The following is a 22,903-nucleotide window of genomic DNA, read 5'->3' as shown; positions in this document are numbered from 1 at the left end:
CAGCTAAAAGACATTCAGCGTCTGAGACGATGTCGGTCTTATGAACCAAAATACGCTTTACCTCTTCACTCTGTGCAACCTCAGTAGTATTATCCTTCACAGGGTGAACCGTTACCTATGTATAACGAACGTCTGTCTTTCAGTATAGCCGTTCTGACTAAAGGTGACTTCAAAATTGTTTGACACAGCTAAAAGACATTCAGCGTCTGAGACGATGTCGGTCTTATGAACCAAAATACGCTTTACCTCTTCACTCTGTGCCGAGTCGTGACAACTGTCAGCCTAAAGATACAACGAAAAGAAAAGTATAGATACAATTCGGTGTGAGTTCGCCCGCAATAACGGCACCTTCCCATTTGCTATCTACCCTCCTTCTCCTCAACACATCAAGGAATGGAAGGCAGCCACCCTTTCCCACCTCCGTCGTGAAATATAGCGATATAGATTCAATTCAGATGTTCTGAAAAACGGTTTAAATTCTCATTACCATGAGGCCGCATATCAACGATATCGTCTTCATATCTAAAAACGCTACACAGGTTTTAATGTCACCGACTCCAAGCAACGTTGCTCGAAGACTTCCACAAACAGATTAGCAAAAATAGATGACAACGGACTTCTCATCACTACTCGGTCTTTTTTCTTATGTTACTGGTCATTGACTAAGAAGAAAGCGGAAGTGATACATGTCTAAACAGGTTCGTTAAATCAGCACCAAGCCTAATCTCAGTTAACCGTAACGAACCAGAGGAACGCGAGTGAGGAGAGACACCACATCAAAATGTACCAAAACATCCGTCATATAGATGCAATACTTCTAATCGACGAAATACATCAGCCGACTTCTAACAGTGATGCTTACAACGACCTGCTACTGGGCTTCAGGGAGTAGGAAGTTGCTTTGCTACACTATATGTCAGAGCACCAACGTTACTCACAATATTGGCCTCAGAGGAACACCTCTCTTGTGTTTCTTCGGAAGGCCATATGATTTAGGGGAGACTCCACAGTAAGAAACAAAATCTTTATAATCTTCTGCAACAATGTACGAGCAGTGACATTTGTAATCTTTTTCCGAACATGTCGAGATTATCAAGGTTGTGGTCAGCAAGGACCAAACAGCATAGTTCAAGAATTACTGTGGCTAATGACTGTGTACTAAGCGATACAGAAAATAATATATATCTGAGAATTATGTATGGCTATTACGTCATGAATGAATAAAGGAAACAAAGGCACAAAGCAATAAGCATTGTGCTCTGACCACAGTATTTACCGCATATTGTCCAGAATGGTTTGCAGTGAAGTCTCCTTGGTGAAGTGGGATAATACAGACTGATTAAAGTCAACTTATGGTAGTTGTTGGTTGATCAACAGACAGCCCTAAATATCGCGATCCATTCAAGCAGATTGCGCGAATTGGTAATTGGTCAGGTATTTCATGTTGGCAGCCAGAAAAATCTACAACTTCTTAGCCAAGTTGATCTCCACGCGTTATCCAAAGAGGGAGATACTTATCTCAAATTTCGGCCTTTCGAAGAGTGCGGTGTCTGACAGGTCTTCTTCTCTCGTGAAGTGTGTATGGAGTAGGTGATTAAAACAATTTACGACAGTTAAGAGGATCAGGACTGGTGGATATAGACGAGAAGAGTTTTGGGGGACGGATACGTAGCACTGGCCACAAAATCGTCGGACAAGGGTTTTTTGGTGGTATCCAGTAAGGTTCGAAAGAAGTCTATCTTGAACCCGTTGAAGAATGGTGTACGATGTCCTGATAAGAACAACCAAAGAAAAGATCCTCCGTGGGACAATGATCATTAGCGACTATTGGAAGTAACACGAAACTCTCGGTGCTGAAGGTTTTCAGCACCTTAGAGTGAACCGTATTGTGGACTTGGTAGATCCGAAAGAAAATTCTCTACAGAGAGTGTAGCGAGGCGTCAGAGATGCCACCCCGCGAAATGGCAGAAGGATCGAACATTTTGTGGCTTGCCTGGCTGAGTACGTGTTCCGTGGAGTATATCACTCGAAGGAGATATTATTTTACTTTTTCGCTGAAGCGTGTAAACGTTCTCCAACCAACTCAACTCTAACTCAAAAATTCCATTGAAGAATGTTGCAAACATTACTAGTCTTTCGGGGAAACCAGCGCCTTCACTTCCCCCGCCATTATAGGTATATGAATGCACAGTATCACTTGTTACCTACAGTTTGTATATTACTTTGAGACGTTAACAATGCCCATTTTAATCGTGCTGTCTGCTTAATGCTTTTCCGAATGTTCATTCAACGACAGTGTAATGTGATTCGCTGTCTAGATTATGCATCTTGTGCTCGGGTTCTGCGCTGTGATTGGCTGAAAAAACAAAATTGCGCAGAGGAATCTAGATTTTAGTGTTTCCGAAGGTAATGTGCCGTACTTGGTGGACTTCGTATTTATATTTCCGTATTTGGAAAATTTGCACTTTAAATGATGCACCTCATTAAATATCTCTCCGAAACGCATCGTTTTTGGTACGGTTTCATTTTATAAAACGGCGGGTATTGCGATAATGTCACGAAAATCGTCACTACAAGACGTAACAAAGTTGAATAGCAAATGTGTTAAAACCGCTAACGTGGAGTTCTCCATTATGTGATCGTTGTTGGAAAAACGTATGTGAACAAAAACAAAGTAGAATAAGAGCAATGTACTTAACAATTCAGTTAAATCGAGCAGTCCATGAAGATTCATAAGCAGGAACTAATTCACGTGAGTCCACAAAACACCACCTGGTGATACCTGCTTGTATTTTATACGAACCAAACACAAATAGTGGCGTTTTTTACACCACTCAAAAGTAGATATTTAGCAAAAATCGAAGAGAATACGAGTTAAATTCTTAGAATTCAATTTAAATTGTGAAATACTCATTCTAAGCAGTAATGAGGAACATATTTGCGTAAATCTGTAGAATATCAGCTCCTGTTTTGAACGTAACAAAAACAAATATTCAGGAATTTACTTTAACCAATAATAAAAAGGCTCTGAAAGAACTTGCAGTCATCCAGTGGCTTGGCGGCAAAGTAAGATCGGTTACCTGAAGTCCCTATACAGTTTTCACGGCTTTGGGTTGCAGTGAGCTATTTGGTCGCGTTAAGGCGTATTCTTCAACAAACATATGATACTGGCGGCCTTAACAACACCGTGTACAGATATCTGGCCATTACTGTGCCTGCCTCCGTCCATAGGCTGAACACATTTTTCTCTGTACTTCACTTTACCTCAAAACGAAAATGGTGGTCGTAGTAGTCTCCTTCGTTTTAACATCTTGTCTGCAGCTGCTCCCATTGCGAGAACGTTGTCGTCTTTAAATCCGGCATATGAGGCACAAAAAAAAAAAAAATAAATAAATAAAAGGCGGAAGAACTTGCCATGGGCGGAGCTCGCGTAATACGTATTTCTGCCACTAGGCATGTGTAGCGCAACTCATTGGCAATTCAGTGTCGCCTGTGTTGTCGACCTGGCTTGTTCTGTTCAGCTGCAGTAATTGTTTTTGATAGCGCTGTTTTGCTCTCGCTTCATTTTTTATGATGTCAAGTGTAAGTGATCGACGTGCACCTCTGAAATATTGTTTTCTACTCGGTAAAAACGCTGCTGAACGTGTTTAACTGTTGAAAGCGCTTATCCAGATGACGCCATATGAAGAACTCAAGGGTACTAATGATTTTCTCGATTTAAAAATGGCGACATGTCGATTGATGACAGATATTGTTTTTGACGTCCATCAGCTGTTCGAATCGATAAAAATGTTGAAAAAATTCAAGAGCTTGAGCACATTGGCCGTCGACAGATAATTGATTAACTGTCAGAGATTAGTGGGTTATCTTTGAGCTCGGATCAGCGAATTTTAACGGAAGACAGGAGACTCGTTCTCCCGAACTTCCACCACGACAACGCACCTGCGCACACACTTTTTGGCTGAAGATGGCATGGTTTCGCTGCCCCACGCACCTTATTCCACGTCCTACGTGAGCGACAGAAGCGACCGACAACACGCGACAGCTTCAGACGACGAAACACCACCACTGATACGGTTGCGGATGTGTCCTGTGTGGGCGACGTTCGTGGCGCTGCCTGTTCTCTGCTACAAGTGGCGACCTTCGGATTCAAACGTGATAGTATCTTGTCGCTGCAGCTTGCGCGACAGTGAGAGCGACAGCAACTTGTCTTCTCGGCTAAGCACTGGAGCGGACAAGACGGCAGCTATAAAATACTTGTCATCTGATTTTACGAAAACTATTCGGTGAAAAGATTTGAATCTTCCGCATCCTATAGATTGATATATCTGCTCGATAAAGCTCTGAATTTATTTCCGTTATTCGTCATAGTTACTGTGTTGCACGAAATTGAGTACATGGCTGCTCGAAATATTTAAGAATTTGCAGTGATAAAATCAAATTACGTAGATTTCTGTATAGTTCTTTCAAGGCATAAGTTATTGCATATGAAATTTAACCAATACATCTAAATTGTATTTAAAGTTGAGACCGGAATGATATCTCTTTTCATTCTTGTTATATTGGTAGTTATATCCGCGGACAGGTTGCTCGCGGCGCATACGAATCCTTTCCTGCGCTTCGGGAATCAAGTGGTCATAAAACTCGTCGTATCTCATAAACGATTCAAGGTATCGAAACAACGTTTTTGAAAACGAAAGCACGCAGAAGGGACTAGTTTGTTGTATGATTAACGCTCGATACTTTTTAGTAAACGCGTGACCAGAGATAAAACAAGATTCCCCTACAAATTACACCATGCGGTTTTGTCCGAATTTTCATAGCTAAACAAAGAGAGACAGACAGGTAAACGGGTATAAAAGGGACCAGAGTGAGGTCTACTTTTGCATGAAAATATTAAATGCATGAAAGAAAACACGGTAATTAAGTAAAACTTGTTTACTGAGTTAAAAGTTCTTGATCATGTAAAAAAAACATTCGTCTTTAATTGATTGATGAGAAACTCGAATGCTCCTCTGCTCATTCACGTGTATTCGAAGAAATTTTCTGGTGATCTTCGTAGGTGATGACGTAAATTACGAAATGCTCCATGAAGATTCCTCCCTTTGTAAATTTCATGCACAACACGCCTTTTCGCTTTATTTTCCTAAGTAAAGCTAATTTTGTAGCCCTACTCTCCAGCTACAGTATTCTACAGCTTAGGGGCGCCGTCTTATAGGAACAGCTGGTCGGCTCTCAGCAGCCATCTACACTCATGCTCATAAATTAAGGATAACCGCAGAATGTGGTGCCACACAACGTGGCACGACACAAAACTGGCGCTAATAGCATAGGCACATAGGGAACACACACGACACACATCTGTAAGTCCACAGTATTGGTGATAAGTTGAGAAAACCGTCCCGATACACTTGTGCTACAAAACGTCACTGTTTCCTGCGCATGTACCCTGACATCAATATGGGATATGATACCATGCTCACATACACAGGCCGCACAACGGGTTGGCCTACTCTGGATCAGGTGGTCGAGCAGCTGCTGGGGTATAGCCTCCCATTCTTACACCATTGCCTGCCGGAGATCCTAAAGTGTCCTAGGGGTTTGAAGAGGTGCAGCGATACGACGACCGAGAGCATCCCAGATGTGCTCGATGGGGTTTAGGTCTGAAGAACAGGCAAGCCACTCCATTCGCCTGATATCTTCTGTTTCAAGGTACTCCTCCACGATGGCAGCTCGGTGGGGCTGTGCGGCATCATCCATCAGGAGGAAGGTGGGACCCAGGGCACCCCTGAAAAGGTGGACATACTGGTGCAAAATGACGTCCCGATACACTTGACCTGTTACAGTTCCTCTGTCAAAGATATGCAGGGCTTTACGTGTACCAATCGTAATCCCTCCCGATACCATCAAACCACGACCTCCATACAGGTCCCTTTAAGGGACATTAAGAGGTTGGTATCTGGTTCCCGGTTCACGCCAGATGAAAACCCGGCGCGAATCACCATGTACTGAGAATGACCAAGTACCGTGTTCTTGACAACATGCTTTACGGGCTCTCCTGTGACCAGGGGTCAGTGGAATGCACCTTGCAGGTCCCTGGGCGAATAAACCATGTCTGTTCAGTCGTCTGTAGACTTTGTGTCTGGAGACAACAGTTCCAGTGGCTACGGTAAGGTACTGAGCAAGGCTACCTGCAGTACTCCGTGGCCGTCTGTGGGAACTGCTGGTGAGATATCGGTCTTCTTGTGGTGTTGTACACTGTGGACTTCCCGTACTGTAGCGCCTGGACATGTTTCCCGTCTGCTGGAATCGTTGCCATAATCTTGAGTCGCACTTTGTGGCACATGGAGGGCCCGTGCTACGACCTGCTGTGTTTCACCAGCCTCCAGTCGCCCTAGTATTCTACCCCTCACAACGTCATCAATATGTGTTCTTTGAGCCATTTTCAACACACTGTCACCATTAGCACGTCTGAAAACGCCTGCACACTTACTCGATGCACCGTACTCTGACATGCACCAACACACCTCTACGTATGTGGATTGCTGCCAGCGCCACCGTGCGACGACCGCAGGTCAAATGCACCGCATGGTCATCCCCGAGGTGATTTAAACCCGCAGACCGCCCACCAGAGCGTTTTTTCACTATGTATCAGCATTATCCTTCATTTATGAGCATGAGTGAAGTAGCGCGAGTTGGTATCCAGACGTCACTCGCTGTCGGTCGCTTCTGACGCTTACTTAGAACACGGTCTATCTCGCCTGACCTGTCTTTATGCGACTTTTGCTTATTTCCACTCATAAAAGGGAGCGTGACAAGACACCGATATAACAACTTCGTAGAGCTGTCAGCCATTTCAAAATATGACTACAAAAACTGCTTCGAACAGAGAAAGTACGGGTGGAACAAATGTATTAGTTGTAATGGAGAGTATTTTTAAGTGGATAAGATTATTTTGGAAACAATTAGTGAATATACAGTTTTTTAAAAAATAATTCCTGTTATTTTAGGTGCCCCCTAGTACTTCCAGCTGACTAATTCCTCCCATTCACCGGCGCAATTCATGTGGTTGTAATGTACAATCTACAGCTGATTACAGCTCAGTTGGTTAGTGGCATACAGGTGTGACGTAGTTTTTCTCCTTTTGAGAAATTCAACAATTTGTGAAACACTATACAGAAAAAATCTTGAAAACCTAACAGAAGTAAATATAGGTATATCAAGTCCAACAAGGGACACTAGTAATAATGGAGCATAAATTAGGTATAAAATATTCATATTATCTCCATAATTATTAGAAATTCCGTGAATTCCACTCTGGATTAACAATACTGAGGTCAATTAAGTGCTGTAATGTGAATATTGTCATAATAATTGAGAACAGATGGCAGGAACATCAGCTTGAGTAAACACAGAAATACGTCTCGGTTACCCTTGTCTTCAAAAACTCCTTTTTTTTACAGTCATCAGTCTGCTGGACGATTTGATGCGGAACGTCAGATAACGAATTCCTCTCCTGAGCCACTCTCTTCGTCTCAGAGCAGCACTTGCAACGTGTTCAGTTACACTAGTGTCCAAAATTACAGCAAGAAATCGGTATTTTCCCCTCACGATATAATCATCAAGGATCAACAAATGTCCGTGCGATCGTGTTCCGCATGGAACATGGCATTCCGGTCCGAGGACAATTACGCCGGCTTGACGTCAGGGCTCCCATCAAACGAGGTAGTGTTTGTCGGGTAGTCCCACATCGACAATCGCTGTGTACACAATCAAAGAAGGTGCAGTATGGCACAGAGAAGACCCCTGCCAGACTCTCTTCACTGGAGGGGCGTAGAAAGAATGGAAGCAGGATTGTCGCAAACTGATGTGGCCTGAATCGTTCTATTGTTTGTCGGATGTGGCTACGGTTTATGGAGACCGAAACTGCATCCCAAAGACCAGGCCAGGGCCGAACACATGTAACATCAGAAACAGACGAATGTTATTTGGCTATAAGTGCACGCTTTTAACAGTGGAATTCCCGTCGACCACCTTTGATTTCGTCTTTCCTATATGCTGAGTCACTCCCTTTGTCAAACACTTCTTTTTTAATCTTTTCACATTTTTCATACAGCCATTTCGTCTTAGCTTTCTTGCACTTCCTATTTATTTCATTACTCAGCGACTTGCATTTCTGTATTCCTGAATTTCCTTTCACATTTTTCAACTTCCTTCTTTCAACGATCAGCTGATGTATTTCTTCTGTTACCCATGGTTTCTTCATATCTACCTTCTATGAATCTATGTTTTTCTTTCCGACGTCTCTGATTCCTCTGTTTAGGGATGTCCATTTCTCTTCGACTGTACTGCCTACTGAGCAATTCTTTATTGCTGTACTACAACCTTAGAGAACTTTAGGTGTATCTCGTCACTCCTTAGTACTTCTGTATCCCACTTCTTTGTGTAGTGATTCATCCTGATTAATCTCTTAAACTTCAGCCTACTCTTCATCACTACTACATTGTGATAATTGGCTGTACAATGCAGTGTCAAATATCGCGGTCTCTGTATGGCCACGATGTAATCTAACTGAAATCTTCCTGTACCACCCTGCCTTCCAACTATACCTACTTCTCTTGTGATTCGTGAACAGAGTTTTCACCATCACTAGCTGGTGTTTATTACAGAACTCAATTAGCCTCTCTCCTCTCTCATTCCTTGTCTCAAGCCCATATTCTCCTATAACCTTTTCTTCTACTCCTTCCCTTTCAACTGCATTCCAGTCCCCCATTACTACAACATTTTCACCTCCCTTGACCTACTGTATTATCCTTTCAATATCCTCATATACGGGGTGATCAAAAAGTCAGTATAAATTTGAAAACTGAATAAATCACGAAATAATGTAGATAGAGAGGTACAAATTGATACACATCTTGGAATGACATGGGGATTTATTAGAGCCAAAAAACTACAAAAGTTCTAAAAACGTCCGACAGATGGCGCTTCATCTGATCAGAATAGCAATAATTAACATAACAAAGTAAGACGAAGCAAAGATGATGTTCTTTACAGGAAATGCTCAATATGTCCACCATCATTCCTCAACAATAGCTGTAGTCGAGGAATAATGTTGTGGACAGCACTGTAAAGCATGTCTGGAGTTATGGTGAGGCATTGGCGTCGGATGTGTCTTTCAGCATCCCTAGAGATGTCGGTCGATCACGATACACTTGCGACTTCAGGAAACCCCAAAGCCAATAATCGCACGGACTGAGGTCTGGGGACCTGGGAGGCGAAGCATGACGAAAGTGGCGGCTGAGCACAAGATCATCACCAAACGACGCGAGCAAGAGATCTTTCACGCGTCTAGCAATACTTTCTTTTCTTTTTTTTGTTCTAATAAAACCCCATGTCATTCCAAGCATGTGTGTCAATTTTTACCTCTCTATCTGCATTATTCCGTGGCTTATTCAGTTTTCAAATTTATACTGACTTTTTGATCACCTGGTACTTTATCGATCCCTTCATCTTCAGCTTGGTTTTCAGCATGTATACGTTAACTATCGTTGTCGGTGTTGGTTTGCTATCGATTCTGATAATAACTGTCACTGAACTCTTCACAGTAACACACACTCTTCCCTACCTTCGTATTCATAATGAATCCTATTCCCTTTATACCATTTTCTGCTGCTGTTGATATTACCCTATACTCATCTGACCAGAAATCCTTGTCTCGTTTTCATTTCGCTCCACTGACCTCTACTATATTTAGACTGAGGGTTTACATTTCCCTTTTCAGATTTTCTAGTTTCCTTTCCACGTTCACGATTTTGACATCCTACTTCCCGACTCGTAGAGCGTTATCCTTTCCTTGGTTATTCAGACTTTTTCTCATGGCCACCCAACCTTTGGCAGTCCCCTCCCGAAGATTAGTGTGGCGGACTGTTCCGGAATCTTTCGCCTATGGAGAGATCATCATGATACTTTTTTAATTGCCGGCCACATGCCGTGTGTCTTTAATGCAGTGGTTTCCTTTGCGTTCTGCATCCTCATGCCGTTAATCATTGCTGATTCTTCCACGTATAGGGACAGTTTCTCACCCCAAAGGCAAGAGAATGCACTGAACCTCTGTCCGCTCCTCCGTCCCCTTTGACAAGGCCATTGGCAGAATGAGGGTGACTTCTTATTCCGAAAGTCTTTGGTCGCCAATCCTAATTATCAATTAGAATTTAAGCGGTGGAGGTTTATTCCTTTCAGAGAATAAAAAAAAACACATATTGAACACGAGAGAGGCATGGTAACAGGTGTCTAATATGTCCTTTTCCTTCGAATTACCGACTAATCTTATTTCACCGTATAGTGGCTCCTGTTTTACACTATTGAGCTGGACTTTACATACTTTCTTTCCATTTTGTAGGTCCAAGATGAAAAACTTCATATCAGCATTCAAAGTAATAACGTATCTTCATAGATTCAGATCTTATATACTGCAACCTATGAATTTGTAGCCAAGACACTGGACACTTCAATTAATTAATTTTGCGGTTAACTGATGCCGTTTCGAAAGATACCGTCAGTATAGATTCTTTTTTCTTCATCTGTACTACAATAAACGACTTCTTTTGTCGTGATTGAGCAATGACTTCATACTAGTCTGATGGTGTGTAGATAGTTTTTCGTTTTGCCTAGAGTACCGCAGAACCAATGCAATATCGTTTGGCAGACACATGTGCCCACTTGTCATAAAAATGTGTTCAAGAAAGTCCACTTTGCTTTGATTTGTCACAAGGGCCATTTTAAAAGTCCTAATTTGTCTAGTACAGGGATCACTATACATTATTAAGTGTTTTCTTGTGCTAACCAGATCTTTCATGAACTTCACTATGCATGATACGATTTCCTGCGACCTTCTTTAAGCTACAGTTTCGTCCCATACATACTCGAAAGCAAAGTCAGTTCGGAAGTCGTGACAGCCAAGATTATATCAATATAACATTCGCTTATAATATACTGTGAACTTGTTAACTTTGGAATTGCAAGGTTTTGTTCCAAGTCAAATGCAAAAGCATAAACATCGTTGGAGTTACGATTTTGATCATTCTTTATATGAATTGTAAATAACTGAGGTCTGATCCAGGATTCAGGTAATGTCTATTATGTTTTTCTGATTGAGAATACTGTGGTTGATGACATGGTATTCTTTTAATGTGGGAATGAATACGATCAACAGTACCTTCTGGAGCTTTACTAGACAGTTTATGTTGACCTCTTAGATTACTATCTGGCTCCTGCCGTTTCTTTCCTTTTTGCATACATCGAGTCATCCTGCCATCGGAAATTTCAGTAGTTCTCAGCAAATAGTTTTTACAGGCTTCAACTGAATAATTCAGAGCTCATAAATAATATTTGGTAATACAAGACTTTGGAGATCAAGATACTGTTCGTGGTCTCGTTGCTGCAGGAGATGATAATCTGATTTGTCAACATAGGTAGGCATTTTGAGATTTAAAACAATTTTCAAAAAACTATCAAAAAGTTCTTTCCTTTCTTCTTAAGTGATTTTTGTAGTGCACTTTAGTCTACAATAGAAATCATCGTTACAATATATTTTAGCAGTAACTGTTTTACCTTTCCTGGTACTGTATGTTTCTCTAAGATTCATTTTCAGTTTCATCTCCAGTCTTCTACTTTCTCTCTGTCGGTTTCTTCCATGTGATTATTGTTGACCTTCTTCATTAGGCTCACTTTCGAATGGATGATATTCCGATGGGGAATCCGAAATTTCTGCCTCTTCGCTAATAATAACACTAAGCCTTTCTGGGTTATACATATTACCGTAAACAAAAGCTCATACAAACACCGGTAACAAATGTTAAATAATCAAGGTAACGGTTTAGCCAACAATGTAATAATATAAAACTTGTCTGTAAACAGTCCAGACAACGTCATCATACTAAACTTACCTGAAAACGGTATTGTTAATGTTAAAATAAAATGAATCTTTCTGCAAAATAATAATAATAATAATAATAATAATAAACTAGACAGAGATCAGAACCAACCAACACACAGAAGAAACCCACAAAACCAGCATGGCAACACAGGCTACAGATCAGAATAGAAAAACTGAGAAAAGACATCGGACAGCTAACACAATTTATAAGAAATGAAATCTCGGAAAAAAACGAAAAAGGTTAGGTAAAATCTCACAACAAGAAGCGACAGAGCAATTAGACGAAAAGAAGCAGAAATTACAAGCATTAGCCAAACGACTCAGAAGATACAAAAAAAGTGAAAATAGAAGGAAACAAAACCAAACATTCAACACAAACCAAAAGAAATTTTACCAGACAATAGATAACACACACATTAAAATAAACAATCCACCAAACATAACAGACATGGAACACTTCTGGAGCAACATATGGTCAAACCCGGTACAACATAACAGGCATGCACGGTGGATACAAGCAGAAACAGACACATACAAGATGATACCACAAATGCCTGAAGTGATAATTTTGCAACATGAAGTCACCCAAGCAATTAATTCTACTCACAATTGGAAAGCCCCTGGAAATGATAAAATAGCAAATTTCTGGTTAAAGAAGTTCACCTCAACACATTCACATCTAACTAAATTATTTAACAGTTACATTGCAGACCCATACACATTCCCTGATACACTTACACATGGAATAACTTATCTGAAACCTAAAGATCAAGCAGGCACAGCGAACCCAGCTAAATATCGCCCCATAACATGCCTACCAACAATATACAAAATATTAACTTCAATCATTAAACAGAAATTAATTACACATACAACACAGAACAAAATTATAAATGAAGAGCAAAAAGGCTGTTGCAAAGGAGCACGAGGATGTAAAGAGCAACTGATAATAGATGCAGAGGTGACATATCAAGCTAAAACTAAACAAAGGTCGCTACACTACGCATACATTGATTACCAAAAAGCTTTTGATAGTGTACCCCACTCATGGTTACTACAAATATTGGAAATATACAAAATAGATCCTAAATTGATACAGTTCCTAAACATAGTAATGAAAAATTGGAAAACCACACTTAATATCCAAACAAATTCAAATAATATCACATCACAGCCAATACAGATTAAGCGTGGAATATACCAAGGAGACTCATTAAGTCCTTTCTGGTTCTGCCTTGCTCTGAACCCACTATCCAACATGCTAAATAATACAAATTATGGATACAATATTACTGGAACATACCCACACAAAATCACACATTTGCTATACATGGATGATCTAAAACTACTGGCAGCAACAAATCAACAACTCAACCAATTACTAAAGATAACAGAAGTATTCAGCAATGATATAAGTATGGCTTTTGGAACAGACAAATGTAAGAAAAATAGCATAGTCAAGGGAAAACACACTAAACAAGAAGATTACATATTGGATAACCACAGCGACTGCATAGAAGCGATGGAAAAAACGGATGCCTATAAATATCTAGGATACAGACAAAAAATAGGAATAGATAATACAAATATTAAAGAAGAACTAAAAGAAAAATATAGACAAAGACTAACAAAAATACTGAAAACAGAATTGACAGCAAGAAACAAGACAAAAGCTATAAATACTTATGCCATACCAATATTGACCTACTCATTTGGAGTAGTGAAATGGAGTAACACAGACCTAGAAGCACTCAATACACTTACACGATCACAATGCCACAAATATAGAATACATCACATACATTCAGCAACAGAAAGATTCACATTAAGCAGAAAGGAAGGAGGAAGGGGATTTATCGATATAAAAAACCTACATTATGGACAGGTAGACAATTTAAGAAAATTCTTTATAGAACGAGCAGAAACTAGCAAAATACACAAAGCAATCACTCATATAAATACATCGGCTACACCACTACAATTTCATAACCACCTCTACAACCCTTTAGACCACATAACATCAACAGATACGAAGAAAGTAAATTGGAAAAAGAAAACACTTCATGGCAAGCACCCGTATCATCTAACACAGCCACACATCGATCAAGACGCATCCAACACATGGCTAAGAAAAGGCAATATATACAGTGAGACAGAAGGATTCATGATTGCAATACAGGATCAAACAATAAACACCAGGTATTACAGCAAGCATATTATTAAAGATCCCAATACCTCAACAGATAAATGCAGACTTTGTAAACAACAAATAGAAACAGTAGATCACATCACAAGCGGATGTACAATACTAGCAAATACAGAATACCCCAGAAGACATGACAATGTCGCAAAAATAATACATCAACAGCTTGCCTTACAACATAAACTTTTAAAACAACAAGTTCCTACATACAAGTATGCACCACAAAATGTACTGGAGAATGATGAATACAAATTATACTGGAACAGAACCATTATAACAGATAAAACAACGCCACATAACAAACCTGACATCATACTCACCAATAAAAAGAAGAAATTAACACAACTAATCGAAATATCCATACCCAATACAACAAATATACAAAAGAAAACAGGAGAAAAAATTGAAAAATACATCCAACTGGCTGAGGAAGTCAAAGACATGTGGCATCAGGATAAAGTTGACATCATACCAATTATACTATCAACTACAGGAGTCATACCACACAATATCCACCAGTACATCAATGCAATGCAGCTACATCCAAACATATACATACAACTACAGAAATCCGTAATTATTGATACATGTTCAATTACCCGAAAGTTCCTAAATGCAATATAACACATACCGTACAGTTAATAGGAAGTGACGCTTGATCAAGGTCCGCGTCACTTTCCATTCTCAACCAGACTTAACGTCTGAGAAAGTAAAGAAATAATAATAATAATAATGAAAGGAAACTTTACCGCGGTGGAACTGAAAACCCAATTTTGTTTCATGGGATTGTGGCGCAAGACCCACATGCTTCACTGAGACATAATATGTAAACAGAAAATCTAATTTTGTTTCATGGAATTGTGGTGCAATTTAGACTTATTGCACTTTTCCATAAAATGTATCATATTTCACAGTAGAACTCGTGGTGCCATCTGTGATGCTAGCGTGCATACAAAGACATACATCACTAAGCTATCCAAAGGAATGCAATGTCTGCTACATAACATAGCACTTAATACATTTTGTTCTGCACTTCCTGATCAATCATTTTATTTGGCGCTCTACACTCTCCTGCAAAACTGTTAAGATTCTGTCTTTAGCTAAACATTATTTAACTGGCTACCATATCCCACATGTTTTCAACAGATCGTTGCTCCAGCTGCACTATAAAGAAATTAAATTTCGTAATTTCAGTTGTTATGCTGGCACCCTGTTAGAAGTATTCGGTCTTTCCGCCCATAATGCTGATGACTTAATACTTACCTTGTTCACTTTCTGGGATTGCAGCATTCTCATTGGCGGTGATCATGGTCTTTTACTTTTGCCTTCTTGATCACGTTGGGATCGTGATTTGACGGAGCTATTTCCTTATGTTTAGTACTATATCGAATAAACCAAACAACGTTTCAGACTGCAACACTTTTTGTTTCACAAATTACTTCCCAATTTTTTTTATCAGATTAGCTCTCAAATAATAAAATGTAGACCTGGTTACCGATGGAGCTTCGCACAGTATTTGAAAAGTGTATTCATAATATAAGGAAACATACAATGTGGGACTGCTTTTCTGTCAGTGTTTACTTCTTTTATACGTCCCCACAACGTTCTTTTGTGCAATGCCGACTCCGATTATTGCCGTGATTGTTGGGTTTACCACATTCTGCGTACTTTGCATTGCTAAATCATACTGTGGGCTTGGTGTAGGCCCTAGAAACTGCATTATTTCCTAAAACAAGGTGTTCGACGTACCCCAATTATACGTGCTCTGTCGATAGCAATTGGGACTACTTGAATCGATAGGGAAGTAATGACTGATGTCTGACTGCTGCTAAGGTGAACTAGTGGGTGCATACAGAGTGGGCAGGATAAGAATTGCCTGCAAAATACATCTGAACCTTAAGATAGACAGCCAAAGTTACTTTATTCGCCCCAGGTGTGAGTGATGCAAGTTAGCTTATCTGACTGAGGGTGTGTGAAATGGTTTCTGAGCCAAATTTATTTTGCTCTCCAGATCGCTGAAATAATGTGTATAATTAATTTGAGATTCATCTTATTTACTGATATTTTGGATGCATTAAACACAGTGTTGTCTGCCGTCTAAAGTTGATAGCAATGAGGAAGGTGTTAGTACCAGTAACTTGCGTTAGATTTCAACTGACCCAGCTACTCCATCAGTCACATCTTCGAGAAACTTCTCAGAGTGCACTTATATTATGCTTGTGCTTAAATTATATGTTATGTTATAAAACAGAGCTTCCTTTGTCTAAATTATTGATTGGTGTCCAGTTACAGGCCGTAGAAAACGATTAACGAAGATTTGGTGCGCCTTTTGTACTCACATCAGAGGGCACGGAGAGAAGTACGACAAGATCCCTGGTGGCTCTCACCTGCCTGTATAAACGGCTACATGGAGTGTATAATGCACTGATTATGCTCTTGAAACAAGTGAAGAAACTAGAAAACTGTAAGAAACAACTAACAGCTAATTTCAAAAACGAATTTTTTTTCTAAAACCTCAAGAAATGTCAAGCTTATTATGGATTGTGGGCTAGTTGTAAACGTATGTGATACTGTTTCAGAAAATAAGCTGTACCTGAGAGACTGAGCAATTTGCAGAAAGTTTTGCTGCGATTTAAACAAGCAGACTTGTGTACCGCACGATCGCAGTCTTCTTGCGTCAGTAAAACGATCTGCCGGTAACAGCCATTACTTCTCAGGCTCCTACACAGCATCGAATGACAACAGGTACGGGGAATCGACAGAAAAATAGATTCAACGCCATGTTGCAGGACTGTCCTGCAGAGATTAGCATTTATGACCTCGATTTAAATCAGTGCATAAACGTAATTGCGGCGCTGGAAACGATGTAAATTTATGTGAACAGTGTGACAAACAAAGAAAAAAAATTTGCAGTGATTGCTAAAGCCCTAACTCATTGTGGCCCACCAAGTTACGCTTGAATTTATAAGAACTTTCAGCATTGCAGCGCGTCAGCAATCGTAATTATCGAAATAATTATGAAAAATCCGCCCCGATTGCACAAACTACCTGGTATTTACCTAGGTTTCAGTGTGGGTAACCACGCCTTCTTCAGAACTAGTATTAAACAGCTTGCCTTAATAGACATAGTCAAAGGCTAAAATCAGCACCTACAGCGGAAAAATCCCATAAAAAGTTTTTACAGATACACGGCACATATGTACCAAGTCAATAATATTACTTATCTCAACCCTGTGTGTACTGCCTCGCCCCAGCCAACGTACGATGGTCACAGAGTTCGGTGGAGAGATAAGTAATATTATTGACTTGGTACATATGTACCGTGTATTTGTAAAAACTTTTTATGGGATCCTGCCGCTGTAGGTGTTGATTTTAGCCTTTGACTATGCCTATTTAGGCACGCTGTTTTATATTTGTTCTGAAGAAGGCGTGGTTACCCACGCTGAAACCTAGGTAAACATCAGGTAGTTTGTGCAATCGAGGCGGATTTTTCATAATTATTTCGCTTGAATTTATGTTTAGCAATGTATGAGAAATATTTGTTGGGTAAAAATTCTGTACTCCAGATTACGATGGGCAATGGGACGGGGGAAGGGGGAGAGGGGGGAGACATGTAGTGCCAGCTCCCACTTGAGGACACTCATCTGACACGTTAAGTGCATATTCATTGTGAGCGCTGCCACGTATCATTTAAGGACAGATAAGTGATTTTCTGCAAGCACTCAAGAAGAAACAAGATATATTAAGTACTCTTATCAGATTCTCTTAAATCTAAGAGATGGCCTTTTTCGATAGTGAAAAACAAGGAACGGTGAATTAATAATAATAATTAAAAAAAACAGCTCAACTCGACCTTTAGTGGGTTTTTCCAGACTCGATATGACGTGAGACTGAGATTCGTAGCCATAAATACGCGTGCATGTTGGACGTTAACGCAAGGCGCTCCTGCAGAGATGTTGCGGACTTCTGTAGTTGTGCTCCTGGTGGTGGCCCTCTGTGGCGCCACTCCCCTGCGGAGACCCATCCCAGGGATCGGGCAATGGAGGCCTCGTGTGGATGGCCGCATCGTCGGTGGTTCCGCTGTCAGCATCTCCCAGTACCCGTGGCAACTCTACTTCACCATGTGAGTTCTCTGTCAAGTGAATTTTTAGGTTTCTCTCTCACTAGAGATGAAGAAGTCCAAAGCAGTGTATTCCGTTTGTAAATTCTATATTGTTCGAAAATATTGAATGCTACTTAGCTTGAAGCTTAGGCTGTGCATAGCCACTGAGGTATCTTTGAACCTTGGAGGGAAAAACCAAAGATGTCCAGCAGAAATAAGTGCTACCTAACGCATTATTGGCGACACTGGCACAATGACAAAATCGTTCGAAAAATATTGCTCCATAGAATACATGAGGTACCGGAATGAACATTCTCTTTCAATACGTATTAAAGGTCACTAATGTATTGCAGTTCCTAAATATGACTTGCTACAGCACATGTATACGAGTAAAATCAGCTGATGCGCTACATCAGCTGTACACTCTTCCTGGTGACACCATTCGTCAGACGAAAGGATTTAATATTATCTTAAGCAGTTCATTGTCTCCTGTCTCTGCCGATAGGTATGTGTGCATAAAGGGGAGCTGAGGACGTTAAAGGAAGGCATATGTCCACGTTGAAGCAACTGAAGCAATGTAGGGTTGTGGTGTTGGTTGCCTTTCCTGCCTTTTACCTGCTGATCTGCATATAATCTCAGTTCATTTCGGAGATTGTGTCCTTTGAATGTAAGATGGATGCTGAGCACATATTTCGAAAAAAATGGAACACGAAGAAGGAGTTGTGCGACATGAACATAAGTTGGTTGGCGTTTTTCTACATCTGAAAGATGGTAGCTATTCAAATTTCGTGCCAGTCGCATAAAAGTGGTGCTAGTAGCGCCACAGTGAGGATGCAAAAATGCGTAACGGGTTTGGTTTGAATACATGCTGTAACTGCCGTGAGCATTAGTTACTTACGAGATTCGACATGTTGAATTAATGCTCGTCAAGAAAGCCTTTAGGCGACAAAGACGCCATCGTAAACACCTCACTGAGTTTGAACGAGGTCGTGTAACAGACCTACGAGAAGCACGATGTTCCTTCTGCGATAATGCAGACAGACCTGGCAGAATGTAGCCACTGTTTGTGATTGATGCAGCGGTGGTCTCTAGAATGAACGGTGGGAAGATGACAGGTCTCCGGTCGGCCACGTGGCATTACCGAGACACAAGTGCTCGGCGCATGGTTTTGGCGCTTCACAGTGCATCTGCAGCGGCGATGTCAGCAGCAGTTGGCACCACAGTCACACAACGAACTGCTACAAATCGGTTACTTCAAGGACACCTCCGAGCCAAACACCCTGTTGAGAGCATTCCATTCACCCCAAACCACAGCCATTTGCGGCTTTAGTGGTGTCAAGCCATAGCTGACTGGAGGGCAGGGTGGATGTGTTGTCTTTTCTGAGAGAAGCTGGTTCGGTCTTGTTGCCAGTGATGGTCGTATGTTGATTAGAAGGAGGTCAGTTGAGAGCCTGCAAACAACCTGCGGCGTTCTAGATGCACTTCACCTACACCTGGGGTTACGGTCTGAGGTACCATTAGTTAGATATCAGGAGCTCTCTTGTGGTTAACCCACGCACACTGACTATAAATTTGTACGACAAACTGGTCATTCGATCTGTTGTGCTGCCAATCCTGCACAACATTCCAGGAGTGTTTTTCAACACGATAACGTTTATCCACATACGGCTGTTGCATTCCAGCATGCTCTACAGTATGTAGACATGTTGGCATGGCTTGCTCGATCACCAGATCTGTCTCCAGTCGAGCACATGGGTTCGTCATTGGACTAAAACTCTAACATTATTCGCAAACAGTGTTAACTGTCTTTGTATTGACCGGCCAAGTGCAACAGGCATGGAACTCCATCCAACAAACTGACATCTGGCACCTGTACAATGCAATCAATGCATGCTTGCATTCAGCATCCTGGCGGTTACATTGGTTTTTAATGTACCAGCATTTCACATTTACAATGGCTTATCTCGCTCTTACTGTAACCTATGATCTTGCAAAACTTATCACTTACATACAGAGATCAGCCAGAATATTATGACCACCTACTAATAGCCGGTATGTCCATCTTTGGCACAGACAGCGGAGGCTACGCGCCGTGGCAACGAGGGACTGGTATGTTCCTGAAGGAGCTGGCACCACACCAGAACACAGAAGTCACCTAATTTTGTGGAAGTGGGCGATGATCTCTGACGTCACGTTCAACCACATCCCAGAAGTGTTTGACTGGGTTCAGATATGGTGAGATGGGGGCCCAGTACATCAGTAGGAGTTCGCCACGTGCTCTTTGAACCGCTCCATCACACTCCTGGCCCTGTGACATAGCGCATTACCTTGTTGAAAAATGTCACGGCTGACAGGAAACATGATATTCCCAAAAATTCATTAATGCACATTAATTGTTTTTGGTGTTGGGATTCTTTTCCCGTCACCACGCATTATTTTTGTTGAGCCTATTAGGGATAATAGTCATTACAAGCTGGATGATTGTTTCCAAAATCCAAATAAACTCATACTGACAGAATGATTTAGGTGTATTATAACATCGAGACAAGCATTCGCAGGAGAAACAATCTAGACCGTTCAGGAAGTTAATTTCATAAGATTATTCCAACACTAGCATGAGACTTCGGGTGATGCTCCGTACTGCTAGAACAACCTTCCGTATTGTTACACAAAGCGAGCCTGACGTAAATGAATAACGCAATAGTTCTCGAAAAAGGTTTGAACAAATTTGCGAATTACTGCCGTGTTATGGTAGTTCTCATTTAAAGTGTCAATATTTCCTACTCCAGCGGTCCAGACATTAACCTAAATGATCATGATTTTGAAAATATCTTTAGTAATAATTTTGTGTTGCCGTGTAAGTAATAAACAATCTGTAAGCGATCGTGTCAATGTTCGAGGAGTATTCGTCTCGGAGCTTATGAATATTTAACAACTTGGCTCGGATTGAAACACGAGAAAATCGTACTTGTTTACATCCCAGTGAGACTACGTATGCAAACGTAGCAGACAAAGTGAATGTTACTGACGCCTTTTGTCTTTCCTTCGTCAGGGGCAACTACATGTGTGGTGCCTCGATCATCAGCAACATCTGGGCTCTGTCTGCGGCCCACTGTGTAGACGGCTACTCCACCAGCCAGATGCTGCTGCGCGCAGGCACCTCCACCAGGGGTAGCGGTGGCACCACCCACAACATCGCCACCGGCTACATACATGGAAGCTACTCTGATCCCGACTACGACATCGCCGTCGTGCAGGTATCTAACGCCTTCAGCTTCAACAGCAACGTCCAGGCCGTGGGTCTGACCTCGTCGGAGCCCTCTGCTGGAACGTCGGTGACAGTCACCGGCTGGGGTACGACCTCATCTGGCGGCAGCGCCTCCAACACGCTACTAGGTGTCACCGTCCAGATCATAGACCGCAACACGTGCAACCGCTCGTACGGTTATATCACCAGCCGCATGATCTGCGCAGGAGTGAGCGGAGGCGGCAAGGACTCCTGCCAGGGAGACAGCGGCGGTCCTTTGGTGACCGGTTCCACGCAGGTCGGCATCGTCTCCTTTGGAGAGGGCTGTGGCTTGGCCAACTATCCGGGAGTCTATGCCAATGTAGCCAACCTGAGGTCCTGGATCCAACAAGCTACTGGAATCTAAGACATGGATTATCGCAGCCAATATTTTGTCTAATACTCGAAGATGGAACCACAAATAAATAAATAAAGTATTGTTTTCCGTCAATCAAGTTGTTATGCGTCAATTTTTTTAAATTTTATTGTGTTTCAGGGCAATGCCATATCCAATTAAAATTTTCAAATGTTGCAAATCTGGCACTCAAACTGCTATCTAAGAACTCATAACTTAGAGTGACTGTGATACATGTCATGTTTATTTGGATGTGTAAGTTCCAGTGCTGAAATAGTTAAAGTTTACAACATACATATTAACAAACTACAAATTTTTCACTATTGACTATAAGAGCAAAGGTACACAAAACTGAAAGTATACCTCAAGCACAAAACTAAGATTTTTTCCAATTCTAATCAAGTCAACTCGAGCATTTTTTACCGACGGCGTCAATGACCCGGAATATATCTAAATATCAAGATACGCTAACTACTAACCACAGCTATAAAAATTGGTAGATATTTACAGAGAACCAAACAACGCATGTGTGCTGAAACGAACATTTACCTTCGACAACTAGAGATGGTGAAAGAATGGAGCCTCATTACATTTGCTAGGGGGGGGGGGGGGCTTGAAATGGTAAACAAGCTGAACATCATTAGGGGTAGATGGATTACTTGATAAGGAGATGCTGAATAAAATTGTAATGGTACAGCTTTGCTAAAACGGAGATCAGTTTATATGTCCCAGCCTCAGGCAGCAAAGCAGTTGTCAGTTTGGTAGTAAAAGGACGTACGGTAGGGAGAGTGCTGTGTACGTAACCAGCGGTACACAGCAGTACCATGAGATGATGCCGCCATCTAGGCACACTACACGCTAGGCGCCTCCCAGTTCCGAAGAGGCAGCTTTAGATGGAGCTTACATTACAGAACTGAATTTTGCTTTCCGTCGAACCTGTCAACACGTCATATCCATATGCACTTGGTGTTGTGCACTGCTACAGAGATAACTGACAATCGAGACTACTTCGCTTCCGC

The 22,903-nt window shown here is 41.2% G+C and overlaps 1 protein-coding gene across 1 annotated transcript; it reads left to right on the top strand.

Moving 5' to 3' along the window:
* The first annotated feature begins 18,062 nt into the window (after positions 1-18,062).
* Positions 18,063-21,984, top strand: LOC126262683 (trypsin alpha-3-like). The gene is made up of 2 exons (XM_049959459.1): positions 18,063-18,264; positions 21,296-21,984. The coding sequence occupies exons 1-2, from the start codon at positions 18,095-18,097 to the stop codon at positions 21,894-21,896; spliced, it is 771 nt and encodes a 256-aa protein (XP_049815416.1). The 5' UTR covers positions 18,063-18,094; the 3' UTR covers positions 21,897-21,984.
* The last annotated feature ends 919 nt before the right edge of the window (positions 21,985-22,903 follow it).

This window comes from Schistocerca nitens, chromosome 6 (genome assembly GCF_023898315.1).
Source record: "Schistocerca nitens isolate TAMUIC-IGC-003100 chromosome 6, iqSchNite1.1, whole genome shotgun sequence".
Classification (NCBI taxonomy): domain Eukaryota; kingdom Metazoa; phylum Arthropoda; class Insecta; order Orthoptera; family Acrididae; genus Schistocerca; species Schistocerca nitens.
Note: the sequence above shows the minus strand (reverse complement) of the source record. Positions and strands in the feature narration are given on the sequence as shown.

Excerpts from the sequence above, each read along its gene's own strand:
- LOC126262683 (XM_049959459.1), top strand. The coding sequence starts at position 18,095 with ATGTTGCGGACTTCTGTAGTTGTGCTCCTGGTGGTGGCCCTCTGTGGC. Across the intron at positions 18,265-21,295 it reads TGGCAACTCTACTTCACCAT|GGGCAACTACATGTGTGGTG; the intron begins GTGAGTTCTCTG and ends TTCCTTCGTCAG.